General features: G+C 39.6%; 1 protein-coding gene and 1 pseudogene across 3 annotated transcripts in view; both read right to left on the bottom strand.

Annotated features, from left to right (window-relative positions):
• Positions 1 to 22,917, bottom strand: part of Znf227 (zinc finger protein 227) — a 59,417-nt gene extending 36,500 nt beyond the window's left edge. The window contains exons 1-6 of one of the 3 annotated variants that reach the window (XM_047528070.1): positions 22,701 to 22,917; positions 22,137 to 22,289; positions 17,426 to 17,472; positions 15,429 to 15,555; positions 13,281 to 13,373; positions 8,067 to 10,698 (exon numbers count right to left, since the gene is read on the bottom strand). In XM_047528070.1, coding sequence (XP_047384026.1) covers positions 8,522 to 10,698; positions 13,281 to 13,373; positions 15,429 to 15,555; positions 17,426 to 17,440 — 2,412 coding nt within the window. In that variant the 5' untranslated portion in view covers positions 17,441 to 17,472; positions 22,137 to 22,289; positions 22,701 to 22,917 and the 3' untranslated portion in view covers positions 8,067 to 8,521. Of the gene's footprint in view, positions 1 to 8,066; positions 10,699 to 13,280; positions 13,374 to 15,428; positions 15,556 to 17,425; positions 17,473 to 22,136 lie in introns of those variants that run through there. The other 2 variants (XM_047528074.1, XM_047528072.1) reach the window with 2 other exon arrangements.
• LOC124966629 (40S ribosomal protein S4, X isoform-like) lies at positions 14,029 to 14,809 on the bottom strand (annotated as a pseudogene).
• Positions 22,918 to 23,147: the final 230 nt, after the last annotated feature.

Raw genomic sequence — 23,147 nt, 5'->3', positions numbered from 1 at the left:
AAATATGAAGAAGAACCCAAGAGAAATTTTGGAATTAATGAACACAATAACTGAGTGGAAACAAAATCCCTGGGGGGACTCAACCAGGCAGAAGAAAGAATGAGTGATCCTGAAGACAGGCAGAGGAGACGAAGGAAGCAAGAATGGGAGGAAAGAAAAGAAAAGTGAAGCACCCAAGGGACTTATGGGGCACCATTAAGTGGAACAACTCACCATTACTGGGAGTCCCAGAGGAGAAGAAAAGAGAAAAAGGGGGCAGAGAACCTAACTAAAGAAATAATGGCCAAACTTTCCTCAAATCTGAGGAAAGAAACAGACATGCAAATTCAAGAAGCTCAAAGACCTCCAACAGAGTATAGATCTAAAAATAACTTCATCAAGGAACATCATAATCAAAGAATTAAAATTAACAGAGAATCTCGAAAGCAGCAAAAGCAGCTTGTCACTTACAAGTTTGTTCCTACTGGATTGTCATCAGATTTCTTAGGAGGAACCTAGACGGCTAGAAGGAAGTGGGATGATATATTCAACATACTAAAGAAAACCTGACAACCTACAACACTATACCCAGCAACGTGCTTCAAACTGAAGCACGAAATTATTAAGACCTTCTCAGGTGAACAAAAGCTGAAGGAGGGGGCTGGGGAGATAGCTCAGTTGGTAGAGTGCTTGCCTTGCAAGCACAAGGCCCTGGGTTCGATCCCCAGCACCACAAAAAAAAAAAAAAAAGCTGAAGGAGTTCTTCACCACTTCCTTCTTACAGAACTGACCTTTAGGAAATGCTAAAATGGGTGCTACAACTTGAAGCAAAAAATGATAAACAAAAACACAAAACCATACAATAATATAAAATTCACTGGTGAAGATGAATGAATACACAGAAAAATATAGAATCTGGTAGTATTGTAATGTAGGTGAGCAACTCCCTATAAATCTGGTATAGAAAGTGATTAAAATGATTATAAGTCAATGTTAGTGGAAACTCAATATAAAATGAACAAATTTTGTTATCAATACATAAAGTAGGAAGGGGCAGAGATATAAAATAGTTTTTATATGTGATTGAAGCTATTATTAGTCTAAATAAATTGTTACAACTTTAACATATTTTATACAGTTGCTGTCATAACCACAAAAGTATCTATATAATGAAAATGGAAATAGGGCCAGGCACATTGGCACATGCCTGTAATCCCAGCAGCTTAGGAGGCTGAGGCAGGATAGAGAGTTCTAAGCCAGTGTCAACAACCACGAGACAGTAAGCAACTCAGTGAGACCCTGTCTCTAAATAAAATACAAAATAGGGCTGGGGATGTGGCTCAGTGGTCGAGTGCCCCTGAGTTCAATCCCAGGTACCCCAAAAAACAAAAACAACAACAACATAGGGCACTATATAATGACAAAGTTCAATTCCCCAGAATGATATAACAATTATAAATGTATGTATATCTAAAATTAGAACATTCAAATATTTGAAGCAAACCAACAAAACTGAGGCAAAGGAATAGTCAGCAATGCAATAATAGCAAGATACTTCAATATCCCATCTTAGTTATGGATAGAAAAACCAGACAGAAGATCAATAAGGAAACAGCCAGGCACGGTGGCACATCCTTGTAATCCCAGCAGTTCGAGAGGTTGAAGTAAGAGAATCGAGAGTTCAAACCCAGCCTCAGCAACGTATTGAGGCCCTAAGCAACTTAGTGAGACCTGGTCTCAAAATAAAACAAAAGGCTGGGATGTAGCTCAGTGGTTAAGCACCCCTGGGTTTAAGCCCTGGTACCAAAAGAGAGAGAGAAGAGAGAGAGAGGAAAAAAAAGAAAGATAATACCTGAAAAACACTATGGAACAATTAGATCTAACAGATATGCAGAACACCTATAACTAGTGGAATTGAAGCAACAATAAAAAAAAAAAAACTCTCAGAAAAGAAAAGTCAAGGACCCATAGATTCACTGGAGAATCCTATCAAATATTTAAGGAAGTAATGCAAATTCTTCTTAACTCTTTGAAAGCTCTGACAAGGAGGGGATATTCTCAAACTCGTCCTTGAGGCCAGAATTACCTGGATAATAAAACCAGACAAGGATAAAGATAAGACACTAGAGACCAGTATGTATGATTAATACTGATGCAAAAATCTTAAAACACTAAGAAACTGAATTCAACTACATTAAGAAGGATCGTACCTGGCATTTAAAAAATAATATACCTGGAATGCAAGCCTGATTCCACATATGAAAATCAATCAATGTACTGTACCATATAAAAAAAGCATTTCATGATAAAAACACTCAAATTAGGAACAGACGGCAACTACTTCAGCATAATAAAAACCACATATGAAAAAACAATGAAAACTATACATGAAAAAATAATGGTTAACATCATACTCAATGCAGAAAACTGAAAACCTTTCCTCTAAGATTGGACACTAGATAAGAGTGCCCAATCTCACCAATACTATTTAAAATAATCCTGGATATTCTATCTATAGTAGTCAGACAAGATTAAAAGGCATCCAAATTGGAAAAGAAGAATTAAACTTATTGCTGTTTGCAGATGACTTGATGTTACATATAGAAAGATTCCATGTACACACACACACACACACACACACACACACACACACAAATGTCAACAAAATTGCAGGTAGAAAAATCAACACTTGAAACTCAAGTTACATCTCTAGAAATCTAATGTAGGTGGCCTGAATTTATGTTCTCTATTAATCTATCCTCCTCATGTGTATGTCTAACCAAGATGTCTTATATGGTTACTTCTTCCTGTCTACAAAGTACAATCTGCATTGTGTGTATGTATGTATGTATATGTGTGTATAACATATTTTTTCCATCATATTGGGTCAGTATGGTGTCCTGTGAAATGGAGAGGCAACTAAGATTTCTACAGACTACAGTAGAAAACAAAATTATTATGGGAAGAGTCAGATAGTAAAAGTTTTAGGCTTTTCACACTCATAACTTTGTCATTTTAGCACAAAAGCATCTATGTAAAAAGTGGTCATGGCTATGTTTTAATGAAATTGTATTTACAAAAACAACTGGCAGTCAAATTTTGACCACGGACCACAGTTTGCCAATCCCTGGATAAATTGTGAAAATATTAGAAAGCCGATGTTACCCTAAGCTGGGACTATAAGAGTGTATTGAGGGCTGGGGAGATAGCTCAGCTGGTAGAGTGCTTGTCTCGCAAGCACAAGGCCCTGAGTTCGATACCCAGTACCGCAAAAAAAAAAAAAAAAAAAAAAAAAAAAAAAGAGAATGTATTGATGTCCCTATCAGATGAAGCTAGGCTTCGAATATTTACTATTAGGTGTAGTGAAGAAATCACATATCAGTTTAAAGGCAAGGTCAGTCACGGCACACAGGTTGATTTGCTCCAGCAATAACACCCCATCCTGGAGTTGCAACTGACATCAACTCCTAATTAAATTTAAAATAACTGCATGTCATTCTCCAAGATTCACTTTTTATGTTCTGCACAAGTCAAGGAGTGAATAAATGGGGGTGTGACTTTCAAGACACTGAATGTGGTTTTGCTTTTGGTTTACTATTTACAAGGAAGTTACAGCATTTAGTTGTCCTTTCTTACCAGAATAGCCCTCATTCCATGTGTCAGGGAATCAGTATGAGGATTCTGCCAGTTGTTGAGTATTTCTATTCCAACTCTGCATTCTGGAATTACGGAAATAATCATGGGACCATTTCGGGGAATCCATTTGGACCATTATATATGGACCTGAGCAAAAACATCCTTTTTTGTTTGTTTGTTTGTTTGTTTTTGGTCTTCTCTAAGCTCTCCTACTAACTGGAAAACCACAATGACATTTTGGGGTTCTGGAAGTTAATGTCAATGCAGTTCTAGTTTCCAGTAGTCCCTCCGTGTTCTGATTTGTATCCACATACCTAATGCATACCCAAACTATGGCTGCAAGTCACTTTGGGGAAAGCTAGAATGGTTTATAGTAGCATAAATCAGTTTGGGTAGCATATCAAGGGTACTTCCTCAAGGGGACCTGGCCTACCCTTCATTCAAGGTACTCTGGAATTGGGAACTCACATTACAGAATTGGATGAAGGGCCACGATTCTCTCTTAAGTTGATTTACTAGATCTAGAGCTTTTCCAATTAACCAAACCAAGTACAAATCTGGTAGACTTCTCATTGACTTCAGCCAGAGGGATGTCACAATCAATGGGTGAAAGTAGAGATCTCTTCTTGTTAACCCATTCTGATGATCCCTTTTGCTTTCCTGCTCATTATGATAAATGTCATCTCTGCCAGTGAAGTACCTCTGCTTGACCCTGGACATGCCAGGATCCCATCCTCCTCACTGACGATCCCATCATCAAGTGGCCATTTGTATGTCAAGATTTCCCACTTTTATTTCTGGTCCATAAAGAGTCGCTACAGAGCTCCCCAATGATACCATCCCCAGTGAATTTCTCATATCCTTTGTAGAAAGTGTCCTCTGGACACCCCCCTCCTAGGCCCATATCGGTTTGGGTGAGCAGGTTTTCCATGTCAAATCTCTTCTGGCTTTTAGGCATTCCTATGTCTTTGTATATCATCTGCAACAGTGCTCTCATTTGGGAGTGACTTTGCCCTCGGTGGACATCTGGGCAGTGTCTAGACATTTTTGCCTGTTATAACTGCCAAGCACACACAGGCACTTAGTGGCTAGAGGTCAAGGATGCTGGTAAACATTCTATGATGCATAGAACATCTCCCCAAAACAGAGATATCCAGTCTAAAATGCCGATTGTGCCAAGGTTGAGAAACTGTTCTACGGCATACTTACAAAGTTCTAAGGTTTTAACTTTAGTGTAGACCAACTTGCCTTTCAACAAACTGTTGAAGACATCCCCAGATGCTCAAGCTAACACAGTGGGTCTGGAACCACTCACTGTTCAGGGTACCCATACCAAAAATCCACCTAATCCATCACTGTATCCCTTCCACTGGATTCTATGTCCTTAAGTACACAATACACACTCTCCCTCTCTCTCTCCCCCTCCCACACACAATTTTTGCAGTACTGGGGACTGAACCGAGGGATACTCTACCACTCAGTTACATCCTTGGACTTTTTAAATTTTTAAGACAGAGTCTGGTTAAGTTCTGACACTGGCCTCAAACTTGGGATCCTCCTGCCTCAGCCTCCTAAATACTGGGATTACAGGCATGTGCCACTATGCCCTGCAACCATATATATTTCCAAGGTTTCTATTGATATAAAACATGAAAATCATTATTTTGGCTGGTATATTATAGTGTCAGGCATACCTTTTACCTAAAGACTCCTCTCCCTATGACCTGTGAGAACTTGAGTCTTATTATAGGTCTAGAAAAATTAGAGGTAATGGAGGCATGTCTTAAGGATCGATAGCTCCTTGCAAGATCAACTATCCCAGGAAAGGATGTTATAGGTTCTTCAATCCATAGAGTGGGGAGGAAGGAGCTCCTTCTAGTGGCAAAGGAGGAACTTAAATAAATTTGGAGGTCAAAGCCCTCAGCCCTGTTGCTCTATGTTCCCATTCATCTTTCAGGATTCCCTCCTTCCTATTGATGTCTTGTGACCTAAGACCTAACTTTGTGAATTCAATGTGTTACCATTCAGTCACTGACTGAATTTCTTATTGGTACCTCTTTTTTCAAAAACAAAGAAATGGTGATACTACATAATGTCCCCCAAAACATTTGCACGTAGTCAAGTTCAAAAATAGAAAGACCTTCCAGAAGTCCAAAACTCAAGGCCATAATGGCAAGTGGTAGTTGAAACTTAATAGCCCACAAAAGCCAAGGGAGCTAGATACACAGCTGGGAGTTTAATCTTGACATTAGATGGGAGTCAAGGTCAGCATACCATGCACACTGGGAGTAAAGAGTGAACTAACAAACACTATAAATGAAAGTGCAAGCTCTCTCCCAACAGCTGTGAAGAAGGTGGTCCCCGGCTTTGGACCAACCTAAGAACTAAAGTCAATCAGAAAGGCAGATACAAGAATCCAAAGGAAATCATTCTGGAATCCTGACTCAACCAGGTCTAAACCCTGAACTACATATGATCTTTTCAGTTATGGAAGACAAACCATTTTGGTTTAACACAGGGGTCAACAAAGTTCTTCTGTAAGAAAGTCAAAATGTTAATATTTTAGGTTTTGTGAGCTATAGTGTATCACAATTGAACTGCCACTGTAGCAAGAAAGCAGCCATAGACAACATACAAATTAGGCACTGCCATATTCCAATAAAGCTTTTAATGTACTGGACTAGATTTGGCCTAAAGAAGGTAGTGTGCCAACCCATGGCTGAACCCCTAAACTACAAATCACCTTGAGAGTTGGTAATTTTCCTGATATATCTACTAAGAACAAAACATCAAAGACCCGGATTTGTGGTATCTAGCATGATTTGAGGCACCATAGTCTTTCCACACTTAGAATGTGAAGATGTGATTCTGGAAACCTGGTTTTCCCCTGACATGTATCCTTTGCTGAGGAAAGCTCCCAAACCAAGATCACTGAATTGCCTAAAAACTGGTCTTCAACCCTGCATAACTGCTTGTTCCCATAATTAGGTTCCATAGCATCATGCTGCCCTCTCCCTATGTATAGCCCCAGAACTTAAGTACCCTCACTCTCCATCTTCAGGATCTGCCTCAACCTGTTACTCTGTAAACAACCTTCACACCATTCCTTTTCCCCACAGCTCTTCTCTTTGGCACATACTATCTGGAAAGACTCAGCTTCTTCCCCAATCAGATCAAGGACCAGAAAGGACAAGGCAGCACCCTGGACTCTGTATTTATCCAGGGAAGAAGTCTGACAAGAACAAGGATGTATGAATTTCTACTCTTGGGACTACACTGCTAAACAGCATGGACTTATGCCTAAGAAGATTCAAATGTATTAACCGCAAATAGATATTTACATTCACCAATGTACATTTGAACAAGCATACCATTTTTAAAAAATAACCGATTTCCAGTTTATTTCTTAATTTTGACTTTTATATGCTGATTCATTAACCTTAAGTCATTGATATATTCTTAGTAATTTTTCAAATTATATTTTATGTAGTTTTACTATATGTTACTGCAAACTTACAGTATTTCACTACAAAAATTCTCCCTGAAAATTTTAAAATACAGAAATTAAATGTGGAAAAATCCCTGAAGATTCTCCTTGCTGTTTACATAAGGTACATAACCTGTCACATGACTGGATGCACACATGGACACACACCAGTTTAAGGTGCTCTCTCTAAACTACATTAAATTTATTCTTGTACAGTCATAAATCTTGACCATCATTTTAAATGATGTTATTACAGATAACTTAAAAAAATATTAAAATTCCTAACTGAAGCATCATGCTGCATCCCATAAATATGTATAATTTTATGCATAGTTTTAAATTTAAAAGTAATATATATTGGTGAATGCTTATTTCCATGTTTACAAAACTCAGCAACATCACTGATGTCCATTTGAACATTAATATTAAGTTCCTATTCTACCAAAGGATGCACATTCTGCATTCTGACTGACTCCTCTTCCAAGTTGCTCCCCCTTCGCTTTCACTCCTGGGAAAAACTGAGTGATGTCAAAGTCTGGATGAAAATGTAGAGAATAAGAAAATTATCAGTTCTAACAATTACTATGAAGAATATTTGTCAAGAGTAACTTCTGACAAACCTCTGCCTTATTGGTGTTGGAAATAATCAGTAGTGTAGTATACAGAGTCCTACCATTCCAAGAACAAAAGTATATACTATCACAAAAAAAAACTGAATGTATACTGTATAAAACAGTACAACAGGGCTAGGGTTGTAGCTCAGTGGTAGAGCACTTGCCTAGCACATGTGAGGCACTGGGTTCGATCCTCAGCACCACATAAAAATAAATAAAATAAAGGTATTGTGTTTATCTACAACTGAAAATTAAAAATATATATATATATATATAATATATTTATATATATAAAACACTTAACAAAGTCCAAGAAGATAGGACCCAACTTGTCAAGAAAGGCTGGCAGAAGACAGGTGCTAATCTTAATGGGTAATACTAAATAAACATTGTAGATTGAAGCACTGAGTGTTTTTCTACATTTCAACTCTCTCTCTGAATGAATTTTATTATGGTTACTTTCACATTTCCTGTTCTGATTACAAATTTGCAATGCTCTGGAGGTGATTTCAACACAATCTTCAGTTACACATTTTCCCCATTTATTAAACACAGTAACGATGAAGTACTGGGCAATGCTAAGGTTATGCACATTCAGCAGTCTCTGCATTATGGAATTATCGTTCCAGCAGACACCAACTTTGGCTTATCAATGATGATAATTTTTGAAAAATCCCTGATAAAACTCATCCTAAAATCTCTCTTCTGAGTAGCTGAATCGCCGACTTCAATGAAACAAAGTTCTTTCTTTGGGGAAGTGAAGGATTCACATGCCGCTTGAGTCTTCCAAAAAAAAAAAAAAAAATCATTTTATAGAACTTTGTTCCTGTGTGGGTTCTTTTTTCTTATCATCTCTCTTATAGGACTTATCACTGACATGGATTCTATGATGAATTGTAAGATTTGATCTCCAGCTGAAGCTCTTACCACATACCTCGCACCTGTAAGGCTTCTCCCCTGTGTGAACTCTCTGATGAGACTGGAGCTGTGATGCCCGACTGAAGACCTTCCCACACACATCACACCTGTATGGTTTCTCTCCAGTGTGGACGCTCTGGTGGAGTTGGAGACTTGAGGCCTGACTGAAGTGCTTCCCACACTCCCCACACTTATATGGTTTTTCTCCTGTGTGAACCCTCTGATGCATGTCCAGATTCAGGCTCCACTTGAAGCCCTTCCCACACTCCCCACATTTGTAGGGCTTGTCTCCAGTGTGGACTTTCTGATGGGCTTGAAGGTGTGAACTCCGACCGAAGCTCTTCCCACACTCTTCACATTTGAATGGTTTTTCTCCACTATGGACTCTCTGATGGGCCAAAAGATTTGAGGCCTGCCTAAAGACCTTCCCACATTCCTCACAATTATATGGTTTTTCTCCTGTGTGGATTCTGCAATGAATTTTAAGATCTGCTCTTCGACTGAATCCCTTTCCACATTCCTCACATTTGTATGGTTTCTCACCAGTGTGGACCAGCTGGTGAATCTGAAGTCGTGAACTCTGATTGAACCCCTGCCCACACTCTTCACACTTGTAAGGTTTCTCTACACTGTGGGCCTTCTGATGGATTTGAAGATAGGAACTCTGACTGAAGCCCTTCCCACACACCTCACATTTATAAGGCTTCTCTCCTGTGTGGACCACTAGATGAACTTGATAATGGGAGTTCCTCCTGAAGCTCTTCCCACACTCCTCACATTTGTATGGTTTCTCTCCAGTATGGACTCTCAGATGAGCTTGAAGGTTTGAACTCAGAGTAAAGCCTTTACCACACACAGTACATATGTATGACTTTTCTCCAGTGTGGACTCCCTGATGGGCCTGAAGACTTGAAGGCCGACTAAAACCTTTACCACATTCCTCACACTTATAGGGTTTTTCTCCTGTGTGGACCCGCTGATGAATGTAAAGATTTGAGCTACAAATAAAACCCTTCCCACATTCCTCACATTTATAAGGTTTCTCTCCTGTATGTACTCTCTGATGAGACTGAAGATGTGAATTCCGGCTGAAACTTTTACCACAAGCATCACATCTGAATGGTTTCTCCCCAGTGTGGAGTCTTTGATGATCTTGAAGATGAGAGGCCTGACTGAAGGCCCTCCCGCACTCCTCACAATTATAAGGTTTCTCTCCGGTGTGGACTTTACAATGAACGTTAAGTGCTGATCTACGACTAAAAGCTTTACCACACTGCTCACATGTGTACGGTTTTACTCTTGTGTGGACTTTTTGATGGGCTTGCAGATGTGAGCTCTGACTGAATTCCTTACCACACTCATTACACTTATGTTTTTCTTCCATGCAAACTCTCAGATGAACACAAAGTACTGAGCTGTCATGGAAACCTTTTCCACACTCAAAACATGTCTGAGATTTCTCTCCTGAGTGTAACTGCTGCTGAGGCTCAAAGCTGGAGAGATCATTGAAGGCTTTTTTATACTCATTACACTTGTAAGGTTTATGATCTGGGCGAGTCATCCTGTGCTTACAAAATGTCAAAATCTTTAGGCTATCTTTTCCATATTCATTGGGGCTATAAGATTTTTCACTTTGGTCTATTCTAAGATCATCACGGTGATGTGAAATGCAACTGATGGGGTCAATATCCTGTTTGTGCTGACAGAGTTTATTTTTCATGGAAATCTGCTGATACCCACTCTGATAATTCTGTGATTCAATTATGAATGTTTCCCTCCAAGAATCCTGGGTTCTCAAAATTGGAAACTCTGGGTCTTCAGTATGATTGGGACCATTGGCTTTATGATTCTGTATAGAGTTCTCATCTTCAGAAATTTGATCAGGTAGTCCTGTCCCAACCTGGCAGGGGGAATAACACTGTTTATGGACCTGAGTATTATTTATTAAGGTGCCATGACACCTGGTTAGGTCATTTGCAATTTGTTGCCAGATTTTCCAGCAGCAAAGTTCTTCAAGGGATTCTCTGTCTTGAACAGTCCTTAACTCACTTTGATTGTTCTCTCCTATAAAAACAGAATTCAGAGACACAAACAAGTAAAAGCTTTATTCAAAGATTCACTTAGGAACAGTAAGAGACTTTAATAAAACTCAGGATGGCCTACCTCAGTTTTTCACCATATATGAAGGTTTTTGGTTTACATACTGGCAGAAACCAAGAGATGGTTCATTAAGCTCCCAACTACTAACCATTATTGAAACTCATTTAAGAACACAATTACTGACATACTATCTAAATCTTTTTGTTAAAATTACAAGTCATTCCTATTACAACACAGTATCAATAAGGACAAACATGGGGCTCACAGTTTTATAACTATTGCCCAGGATAGTAGCTGGCACATAGTAGGTGTTCAAGCAATGGATGCACAGATAAATTCCAATTTGACTTCTGGGATTCTCTGTAACTCCAAATCCAAGTTTAAGTTTGAGCTAAATCAGATGCAAAGGGAATTTTTAATGTAAAATATATGAAATCCAAAAAAGAACTGTAAAGTGCAGTTTTGCTGAGAATGCAAAAAGCTGTACTTGAAGCAGGGGTACACCAAGTGAGTTAATGCTGAGGAGAAAAATAAAAGATAGTAAGAGGGCTGGGATTGTGGATCAGTGGTAAAGCGCTTGCCTCGCATGGTGAGTCACTGGGTTTGATCCTCAGCACCACAAAAAATTAATAAATAAAATAAATGTATTGTGTCTGTCTACAACTAAAAAAAAATTTTTTTAAAAATGGTAAAGATACTAAGAATCACTTAAGGTGAAAGGAAAGTGTGAAGATATGTGTACTAGATCATTATAAAGATTTCCTTCCTTCCTCCCTTCTTCTTTTTGGGAATGGAACTCAGAGTCTTAGACATGTCAGGCAAGCACTCTACTACTAAGCCACGTGCCCAGCCTTTTTCTGAGGCCTCTATATCATCTCTCTATTATGTTTCTACTTCCTCAAGCAAGAGTCAAAATTCAGAGGCAAGAAGAATGCTGACTCTTTGAAAGCAAAGTATAGAAAACTTTAGATGCAGACATTTGCCTTTGACAAGAATGTTTTCCAAACTGAAAACTGCAGACTATCAATAAAATGTGAAGTGAATTTAATAGCTAGTGATAAATGTTTAGAACAGACTAGAAATGATCAGAGAATCATCACAAGCAATAATGGTGTCACTGTGTGAAATGTCTTCTACAGTTGTATAAATCTGAATACAAATAAAATGTTTGTTAGAGTTAACAACAGAAGATCCATTTCTTATGTCTGTGGACTTTGGAAGTAGCAAATGAAATGCAGCTGAGCAAATCTTTCAAAGGAAAGGCTAATTCACAGCTGGCTATCTTCTGAGACTTCTTTTCTGATATAGGGAATATAGAATTTTATTTTCTTCTGTAGGCAAATGTCTCGGGAGTTGACATAAGAATTACCATTTTAAAAAAATCCCTTCACAAGTACACAAGCTCTGCTACAACCGCACAAATAAATTCAGTGCAAAAGCATGTTGTTCAGTTTGATTTACAACTATACTATTAAGTAGATTCCCTAAGGTGTGGATTGGCTTGTACAAATAGACAAACACACACACTCCTGAAAAATTAGAATTAGGTTAGGAATTAATGTGATGAGAAATATTTTTGCAAAATCCCTTATTTGTTCTGATTTGTTCATTTCCTATTAGTTATCTCCATGAAAGATAGATTTCCAGATCCACTAACCTATTCATTTATTCAACTAATACTTACAGAGCCCCTGCCATATAACAGGACTATCCTAAGCACCAAGGAGACAGAAATAAATGAAAGAGACAAAACTATTCTATTCCTCTCTCATACTCCAATGAGAAGGCATAGGTGATTTAAAAAAAACAGTGAAATATATATGCAAGGCAATGACTGATGCTTAGACACAAAATGTGGCAGGGCACAAAGCATAAAGGGAGAATTATATTTTTAGAAAGGTGGTGAGAGAAAGCCTCTCTTATGGTATTAAAACTCAGCAGAGGGGCTGGGAATATAGCTCAGTAGTGAAGTGATTGCCTAGCATACACAAAGCCCTGTGTTCAATACCCAGGACCACAAAAAAAAAAAAAAAACCCAAAAAACAATCGCAACAATAACAACAAAACTGAGCAGAGACCTGAATGAAGGAAAGAAGGGGCTAGGAGGATTATAGGTAAACAAGAAGTCAGGCAGAGAAAAGAACATATAAAGGTCTCTGAGGCAGAAGTGTCCTTGGCAGGCCTGAAAAACTGTAGGGAAGAAAACACTTAAAAGACTGAGCAAGAGGTAGATAGGAAATAAGGTCAGAAAGATAGTGGAGGGCAAAAAGCAGACCATGTAGGATGCGCTCGGCCACTCTCAACATAAAATAAACCACAAGAGACTTCTGAACAGAAGAATGTCACACTCTAACTTAAGGTTACAAAGGATCACTCTGTCATGTCAGAGAACAGATTGTAGGAGGGGAAGAGTAGCAGAGGGCGACCAGAATCAAGGTTGCTGCAATAATCCAGGAAAGAGTTGGCAACTTGGACCAGGGGACAGCAACAGGGATGATGAGAACAAAAGATGCACAGTTAAAAACTCAAAACTGCTTGGTCCCTACCTAAAGTTGTCTCTCTCTGGGTTGCCGTCTTCATCATCCACAGTTTCTCTTGTCTTTCTGTATATGATACATCTTGTTTGAAGAGCTGATGCTCTGTGAACATGCAGAGTCATAAGTTTAAAATGACATGGTAGAGCTAAAATCTACTGGAAACAGTTACAAATGTATATTCAAGACACTGAAAATAGTGTTCATCAAACTTTTAAAAAAAATCATCACCCATTACAGAAATACCATTTCATGAATCAAACATGTGCATAAGGGCTGGGGATATAGCTCAGTTGGTAGAGTGCTTGCCTTGCAAGCACAAGGTCCTGGGTTCAACCCCAGCACCACAAAAAAAAAAAAAAAATGTGCATAAATATATATTATAAAAAGTCTGAATGATCTATTTCTTCCTTTCCTTTTGTTCTTTTCTTCTTCATTTTTGAAGATACTAAGGAGTAAACCCAGGGCCTCATGCATGGTAGGCAATTACTCTCCCACTGAGCTACATTCCCAGTCCATTTTCAAGCTCTGAGACAGGGTCTTGCCAAGTTGTTGAAGCTGGTCTCCAACTCACGATCCTCCTTCCTTAGTTTCTGAGTAGCTGGGTTTACAGGCATGCACCCCCACATTGAGTTGACTGACTTATCTAATGTCTGTTTTTATTAAATTTCTTCCTACCAATTTTTTTTCCATCCTGCTACATTTTAATTAAGTACAAACACCTCTACTCTCCAGGCATGTCAACTAGAGACCATTTATTTCACCCATTGCTCTGTTTGGCTGCCAATCTCTTGTCTCTCTCTCTTCAGCAATGGTGAGGTGGATTACTTTTCCTCGGGGAAGAGAAATCCATGGTTTGTTGCCTTTTCCAATAACAAAAATGTTGGAGAGCCAGGTGGCAAAGCTGTTACCATTGGCATCTTTCCCATGAACCACGTCAAAAGAGCCAGGATGTCTCTCTCTGTTGGTAATCACACCAATTCTTCCCAAGTTAGCACTTCCAGTCACCATACACAGGTTACCAGTGTCAAACTTGATGAAATCAGTAATCTTGCCAGTCTCCAAATCAATCTAAATGGTGTCATTCACCTTGATTAGGGCATCAGGATAGCGAATGGTTCAAGCATCGTGAGTTACCAGATGAGGGATTCCTTTTGTGCCCACAAAGATCTTTCTGACTTTGCACAACTTGTACTTGGCCTCCTCAGGTGTAATACAATGAACAGCAAAACAATCCTTGGTGTCATAGATCAGACAGACATTCTCTCCAGTCTTATCAATGCTGTTGACATCCATAAAACCGGCGAGGTGGGTTTTATCAGTTTGGACTTTGCTGTCAATCTTAATGAAGCGTTGCATGCAAATCTTTTTTACTTCATCTCTTGTCAGGGCATACTTAGAAAAATGATGAGAGGAAGATATTCTCTTAGCTTGTGGGGACCAGTGGATGGATGAGGAGCAAACACACCAGTCAATTTATCCAGCATCCAATGCTTAGGAGCTGCTACCCACTTCTGATGCTTCTTGGGACCACAAGTCATGGCTGCTCTAGGCACAGAAAGAGTTTCCTACCAACTCTTACACCATTCATACAGTTGGCCACTTTTTGCTGGAATGTGTACCATTTTTCCTAAGGATCTCTGATATTTTCCACCCTCTTTTATTTAATTAAAAATTGCTGATAGGATTCAATAAATTGGCTGGGGACGTGGCTCAGTGGCAGAGCACTTGCCTAGCATGTGTGAGGTACTAGGTTTGATCCTCGGCTGCACCATAACAAAAATTAAAGTAAAAGTTTGGGCTGGGGATATAGCTCAGTTGGTAGAGTGCTTGCCTCGTATGCACAAGGCCCTGGGTTCAATCCCCAGCACCACAAGAAAAGAAAAGGAAAAAAAAAGGATTTAATAAATCAGTTTTAAAATTCACTAATGGGACAGGGGCAAAATTCTGAAAAAGAATAGGCAAGGAATAGCAATATAGTGTCAATGTGTGATTCTTTTACCAAATACAAATTAAAAAACCTAAAATACTCTGTTCAGAAAGATCAGAAACATCCTTCTTCTATATTCCATAGGAATTAGGAAAGTCTGGGAACGATTTCAAGAACCCCAAAGCATTAAAACTCCAAGGTCACAGAGTTATTTGAGAGGGAGGCCTCACCTACTGAGACCAGGTTCCTGAAGTTCTCCACCATCACATCTTGGTACAGCTTCCTCTGAGCAGAGTCCAGCAGTCCCAGCTCCTCCTCAGAGAAGGCCACAGCAACATCCTTAAAAGTCACAGCTTCCTACAACACACATACATGACCTTAATCTTATGAAAAGTGTCCACTACGAAGGTAGAAGGAGGGTTCGCTGGGTTCTGAGCCATGCGTAGGCTTCCCAGCCCTCTTCCTTCTACTCACTGATGCCATACCCTGATTTTCCTCAGCCTCACCAAAAATGCTGCTAGAAAAAAGAAAACAGGTGCTCTCAGTGAATACAGTAATAAGTAAACTCCCTAGAAATCTAATGGTTGCATTAGATTTTACATTTTAATTAGTATTTCCAATTTCCCCGGAATTGTTTACCAATTAAATTCCACCAATGCCTGATAGCACCTGCCTTCCCACCGAGGTTAGAGCCAGATGACTTATTAGTGTTACAGGTTGAAATAAACCACAAGGGAATGTCAAATCTCTAGTCAAAGACTCGTTCTGTTTCTTCCTGTCTCCATCTTTTACTAGAACCCTAGATCTCTGGTATTTACTCTAGGTCTTTGGAATTCCATGTGAATACTTTCACAGCCACTTTTCTTTATGTTTAAAATGAAGAGGAAACCCAGTACCTCACACAGTTGCTCTGAAGCATAAATGCAGTGATAAATCGTAAGTACCTGGAAAGTTCTCTAGTACCACTAGACTTTTCATATTAATGTCACATATTACTTTGACCAATAAATAAATAAATAAATAAATAAATAAATAAAATAAAAACTCCAGGTACAGCAGCACATGTCCCAGTAACTCAAGAGACTAAGGCAGGATTCCAAATTCAAAGCTAGCTTCAACAACTTAGCAAGACCTTGCCTTAAAATAAAAAATAAAAAAAGAGCTGGGGATGTGGTGCTGTGGTTAAGCACTCCTGGATTCAATCCCTAATACCAAACCCACAGAGGAAAAATGCAATAGATCAGTAAATGAAATACACCCAGGGTATAACTCTGGCATAGGAAAGACAGAATCTAGATCTTATAGTAAGAAAATGTTGAACAATATTTTTCTATGCGAAGCAGTAGTCAAATCTGATACATTGAGCTATATTTGAATATTCTACCAAAAACATATGTGTAAGACATATCTTTTCAATTCTGAATAATTAGTATATTAAGAATATAAAAAATGCAATTTTCAAAACTGACTTTTTCAGAAAAAGCTAAATGCAGGAACACTGTCACTGTAATGTTCTTAAAACAGTGGAAGTCCTAACTAAAATAAATGTCTACAGAGAGAATAGTTTAAGAATTGGGTATATAAATTTGGTGGAAATTTAGTACAGTAATTAAAAATGAATTTGTATAACATTAAATGAAAACAAAAAAAAATGAAGTATCTTGGGGATATAACTCAGTGGCAGAGAGTTACCTATAATGCATAAGGCCCTGGGTTTGACTCATAGAACAGAAAAAAGAATATATAAGATTAAGAAAAATCTACCTATGTTATGAACTGAAACATATAATTATGAGTGTACCTGTCCATTAATCTGTATACTTTTATTTGTAAAGTTAAAAAATGAAACAAAACAAGAACTAATACCAACTAGCTAAACTTAAAAGGAACAAAACAAGTACCTGGTACATTCTGCATGCCTTGACTCACCTTGAAACACTTCCAATCTCTGAGCACCTTTTTTTTTTTTTAGCTGTCAATGGACCTTTATTTATTTATTTATTTATATGCTGTGCTGAGAATCGAACCCAATGCTTCACACATGCTAGGCAAGCGCTCTACCACTGAGCCACAACCACAGCCCTCTGAGCACTTTTTAAAGTGGCACTTTTGGTAGTAAGAAAAGGTGCTTGCCTTGCATGCACAAGGCCCTGGGTTCAATCCCCAGCACCACCAAAAAAATAAAATAAATAAAAATTTAGTAGTGAGAAAGGTAAGCTCTACTCACCTTGAATGTGCTCATCTTTAATTCTTCTTTCTGGGGAGTGCAGAGTCCTAAGAAGAATTGAGAAAAGAGAGAAATCAATGGAAACTGAGTTCTGAGGGGGATCCAAGATGGCAAACTACAGGGAGGCTGCGTTCCTTGTTGCTCCGTTTCAAGAAGAGGATATCTGTTTCTCTGTGAGATAGTCTTTGCTGCTTATCAATCCCCTGCTGTTTACCCCATTTGTCCACCTGGATCACCTGCAGTCTGCCAACATATCGACTATTTTTTGAGAGCAGATTGCTGCCTATCATCTGCCATTTGCCCGTTTGCCTGCCTCTTGCCTGCCCACCGCCTGCCTTTCACCTACCCATCACCTAACTACCACCTGAGGTTCACCTGCCAATCTTCCACCGGTAGCCTGCAGACTGACCACAGACCGCCAACGGACCACCAGTTGCCTGCTGTTGCCTGGAAGTCCACTATCACAGTACCGGCAGGTTTGGTTACACGTGGCTGCCCCCATTTTGAGACAATAGCCAGGACCTGCAGGACACCCAGTGACTGACTGAGCCCCACCTCCAGGACTCCTCAAGGAGACCGACCACACCCCACCTCCAGGACCCCTGCCCAACCAACCGCACTCTGCCCCAGGACACAGGGGCCCAACTACACCCATTCCCCAAGCTGCAGCTCCCCATTTGCCAATAGGTTTGGAAGCCAGTGAGGTCATCTTGGATTATCCTGGAAGTGGAATCTCCCACCTTTAAGTGGGGCAAATCCCATCCTGAGATACCTGCTGGAGACTGGAAGCTCATTATCAGGTACCTCTCATGCATCAGGCAACTGAAGACTGGGAGGTTTGAATACTTTATGACTGTTATAGTGTAGATTTTTTTTTCTCCTTTTTGAAAATGGAAACTGAGAAAGTATGTTGCTAACCCATGTGGTTGCTCCTTGTGAATTAGCAAAGGTGCTTGCTCCTAGTGGCTTATGAGAAATCAACATGACACTAGGTGTTTCCTTTACCCCTTTTGGGAGCTGTTCACAGAATGTGCCCATCCATACACAGTTGTCTGGTCGCCAGCCTGCCGCCGGTACAGCAGAAAGTCTTACTCTGGGTATGGTACAAGAGAGCTGATGTGCATGGGCTGAAATCCTGGCATGGCTACTCACTCACTAGAACTGTCATGCTGGGGAAATTAATTAACTTCTCTTCATCTCAGTTCTGTCATCTCCAAGTGGCAGGAATAACAGTGTCAACCTACAGGATAGGTGTAAGGTAGAGAGCTCTTGGAACACTATTGGAATTTCTTTCTTGGAAACTGCAATAAGTAGGTTATAACCTACAGTTTAAAATAAGCCTTAAAAATGTGATTTCTGGTTAGGCACAGTGGTGCATGCCTATGATCCCAATAACCTGGGAGGCTAAGGCAGGATGATCACAAGTTTGAGCCTAGCTTTGGCAACTCAGTGATACCCTATCTCAAAAAATAAAAAGGGTTGGGGATGTGGCTCAGTGGTAGAGTGCTTGTGGGTTCAATTCCCAGTAAACACACACACACACACCTGATTTCTACCAATGAGAACATTTTAAGATACATGGAGCTCACAGGTTGTTGCTCTTTGATGTGAAAATCTCCTAAAGCTTCTAAAAAAATCTTTGGTTGTCTTTGATAACTTTTTGCTACCCCAACAATAATATGTATTCATTTTATTTAACTTATTTTTGCTGTGCTGGGGATTGTACCCAAGGCTTCATGAATGTTAGGCAAATATTTTACCACTAAGGTACACTCCTAGCCCAACAACAGTATTTAAATTGACATAGACAACTTTAAAAGGTATACAAATCTGTGATGTTCCCTTTTGGTTTTGTGTTGTCAGGAATTGACGCTGCACATGCTCTACTCCTGAACTACACCCCAGCCTTTGCTGTTTCTTTTTAAGAAGGAAATACCCTTTTAGCACACAGGCACAGAGGTAAAGAAACTGATAAAATCAAGATACTGCAATAAAAAAGTGTGATAATCTACACTCAATTTAAATGAGGAAGACAGAAATCTGAGTTCATATTGTTATAAATAATATGTAACAAATAAATAGGTGAGAACAGAAAAAGCCCTTTCTATACAACATATACACTAACACATTTAGAATGAAAGATATCTAGAAAATCACTGATGGATGCTAAAAGTTGGCAGAAGTTTGTGAGGAAAAATATAGCTACAAAATCTCAAAGTGTTAATTGAGGAAAAAGATAACCTGGCAAATTCCTTAGCCAAAAGAACAAAGCTGAGACCACCATTGGGTGAACACAGTGACATCTGACCTACATCATGCCTGGCGAAGGAAGCCTGCTCACGTCTATGGCACCTCTGTTGATAACGCACAGCCTGATTATCATGAACAAATATCAAATAAACCAAAAAAAGTGGGGACATTCCACAAAATAATTTGCCAATAGTTTACGAAAATTTCAAAAGCAAAAAAGAAAAAGTTTGAGGAATCATTCTACATTAAAGAGACTAATGAAACAAAAACTACGTGCAATGCATACAACTGGGCTAGTCTCTGACCTGAGATGGAGGGTTCTCAAAGACTCTGGGAGCAATAACTTTATTGAGAAAGATGAATGAATTTAAATATGAACTGTGGGTTAGATGACAGTATGCTATCGATGTAATTAATTTCATTTTGATCACTGCCTCCAGCTTGTTCTCAAGTGCTTGGGCAAAAAAATAAATAACAATTTATATATAAGTATACACACATATACATAAAGAAAAAGAAAGCTCTAATAGCTAATAGTGGCAAAAGCTAATACTTGATGTTTTCAGCTGATCAACAAGAATGAGGCAAGGCCATTCAGTGATTTGATGGACAAGAAAAAAGAAGACAGTCTAACACAGAGGTACATTCTATAGTAACAAAAATAAGCAAATAACTGTCTCTCCTGGCTAACATGAGTGACCACTTCATTACCAGTGAAAACTCTAGTCTGTTTTGTTTCTCTAGTCTGTTTTGTTACAATCCTTGGTCATCAAATTACTTCTGCTTATTGACAGCATCCAATCCAGAACAAACTCACTTGCCTACATTTCTTCCCATCTCAGCTTGTACAAGTATAAACCTACAACCAGCTCCTCCTAACTGCCTCTTACCAAGACACCCCAGGCCTGATTCCCTACAGTGCGTGGGTTCTCTTGTTGCAGCAAGTTAAAATAAAATTAAATGCCTTTGGTTAACAGATATGTTCCTGGCTGACAGTTACCAACAGAGAAAATAGGCAAAATGCAAACAACTGGTGAATCTCAGTTGAGTATGAGATTTCCTTACACTGTTTTTTCGACTTTTCTGAAGTTTTAAATTTATATAAAAATAAAAAACTAATGAAATCAGGAAACTATCACAGTAATATCAACAGTAGTAATAATAGTAATGATGACAATGACTACAGAAGAGTATCTAGCATTAATTAACAGGAAATAGTGGTCAATCTTGCCACTTTAGACAAAAGTCCTCTGTACAAGAGAGCAATGAGTCCATTCCCCAAATCCTAGGAAAAATTTATCTTCACACTTCTAATTCTCTCCATTTCAACTCTAGACTAGCTAGCTGCCTTCTGCTCATGTCAGCATTTTTCAAGAAGACTTGATAATTGGCAACATTTAGTGAACAAAATCATGGGACTGAGTAGGAAGCTTGTGTGGCCAGCTCAGTTTTAGCTGTGACATGTGGCAAGATCAATTGCCTAGGCCTGAGTTTCCAAGTAGGTCCCATTCCTGAGCTTCTCAAACTTAAGCCTGTGTAGGAATCATCTTGGGATTTTGTTGAAATGCAGATTCCTGGGTTCCATCTACAGAAATTCTGAAGTAGAAGGTCTTCATTGAGACTTAAAGCTGGATATTTCTACCTGTGTGATCCTAATACTGCTGGTTTGTGAACTCATTTCTTCTTCCCACTCCTCGCCCCCCTTTTTTTTTGGCCATATGAGGGATAGAACCCAGCAGTGCTTCCTACCACTGAACTACCTCCCCAGCCTTTTTAAAATTTATTTGTAGACAAGGTCTAAGTTGCAGAGGTTGGTCTTGAGCTTGTGATATTCCTGCCTCAGTCTCTGGAACAGCTGAGATAATAAGTGAGTGCAATCATGCCTAGCAGATCCCAGTTTCAAAAGCACTGCAGTGACAATTAGTGTCCCCCAAAATGGCCTCTGATAAACAGAAACATACACAATAATGCCAAAAAGGCACTAAACTGTTAATATTTGTCATATTTACATGCTATGGTTATGGTAATTAGGATTTGCTTCTTTATATATTTGTGTTTCCCATGATTAAATGGTTATTCTATAACATAAGTATTATTTGAAATTAAATGAAACCCACATCTTACTCTCAAGATACCCTGGCCAGATTTTCACACAATTGTAGCCAGATTCCTATGACTCAGAGAACATACCAAAGAGATGATGAACTCAGGTCTGGATTCAGGTTGCCCAGGATCTAGGGCTATTTCTGCCACCTACCAGCTATGGACCATGGGCAAACAGGTTATGTTCTCTGTTTCTCAGTCTCCTCATCTTCACAGTAGGAAAAATAGCGGTACCATTTCACAAAGCACTGTGAAGGGCTTCATCTGTATAAAGCCCTTAGAACTCCGCAAATTATGCTTTAACTGTAACACATTCTCAGATTTATGTGACATTTGTAGAATGACAAGTCTTACTCACGTGGGACTCTGCGGCCTTCTCCTCTGTGCAGTGCTTTTTGACAAGTCAGGAATGGGGAAGAAGAGGAGGTTGTGAAATACCAAGGTTGTGTCTTCACCTCCAATCAGTCACAGCAACATCTCCCAAAACCAGCTAGAAGCAACACTCTCCTTCCTAAAAAGAGCAATGGCTTAGGGAAAATCCAGTTGCTTCCTGACGTCACAGATGCTCACTGGAAACATGCTTCTCGAAAAAATTTTAGTATTATCGAGAAAAATCTGTGTACCAGGCAATTTAAAATCATTTGTAGTATACCACGTTTTTCTCAAAATACTCCATTATATGAAGGTGTAACTTGTCATTTCCTTTTACACAACAAAAGTACAGAGGGATCAACTAGGCGGCCCGAGGTGGTAGGGTCTGAGGTCGCAGGGCTGGCTCACAGGTGGGGGAGTCGGGTAGGAGGCGCGAGCACCCCAGGGCGCCCTCTAACTCCGTGAAGACGAACCAGGACCGCCCGGACCCTGTAAGCCCCCAACTCAAGGAAGCTCCGCCCCTAGAGAACGCAAAACGCCATCCTCGAACCTCCGCTGTCAGCCGTTCCTCCCCAAACGAAAGACTGTAAGCGGCTGGTCCCAAGTACATATGGGGGAAATTCGAAGTATTCCTGGGGCGCCGATCAAAAACCACTTCAGCGCGGGAAAAGATGGCTGCTACGCTGCCCTCCTGGAGCGGAAGTGCCTGCGATTACCAAAGGCTCCGGGACTACATACACTGCCCTGCCCAGAAACCCCCAGAACTGCCTTCCTTCACTGGTAAGAGCCCGCGAGCACAGGAGTTCCGGGACTACGCTTCCCAGGATTCCGCGGGGGAGAGGGACCGTTTACAGAACGGGCTTAGGATAAAGGAAGTATGCGAAGTGCACGGAGCTTAGACTACATGTCCCAGAATTCTAGGGGGAAACCAGCCGCTCTACCTCAATCCTGGACTACATTTCCCCAGTTTCCTGATTTTCACTTCCCAGAATCCCTG

Source organism: Sciurus carolinensis, chromosome 16 (genome assembly GCF_902686445.1).
Source record: "Sciurus carolinensis chromosome 16, mSciCar1.2, whole genome shotgun sequence".
Taxonomy (NCBI): Eukaryota; Metazoa; Chordata; class Mammalia; order Rodentia; family Sciuridae; genus Sciurus; species Sciurus carolinensis.
The sequence above is the reverse complement of the archived record's forward strand: the minus strand, read 5'-3'. Positions and strand labels throughout refer to the sequence as shown.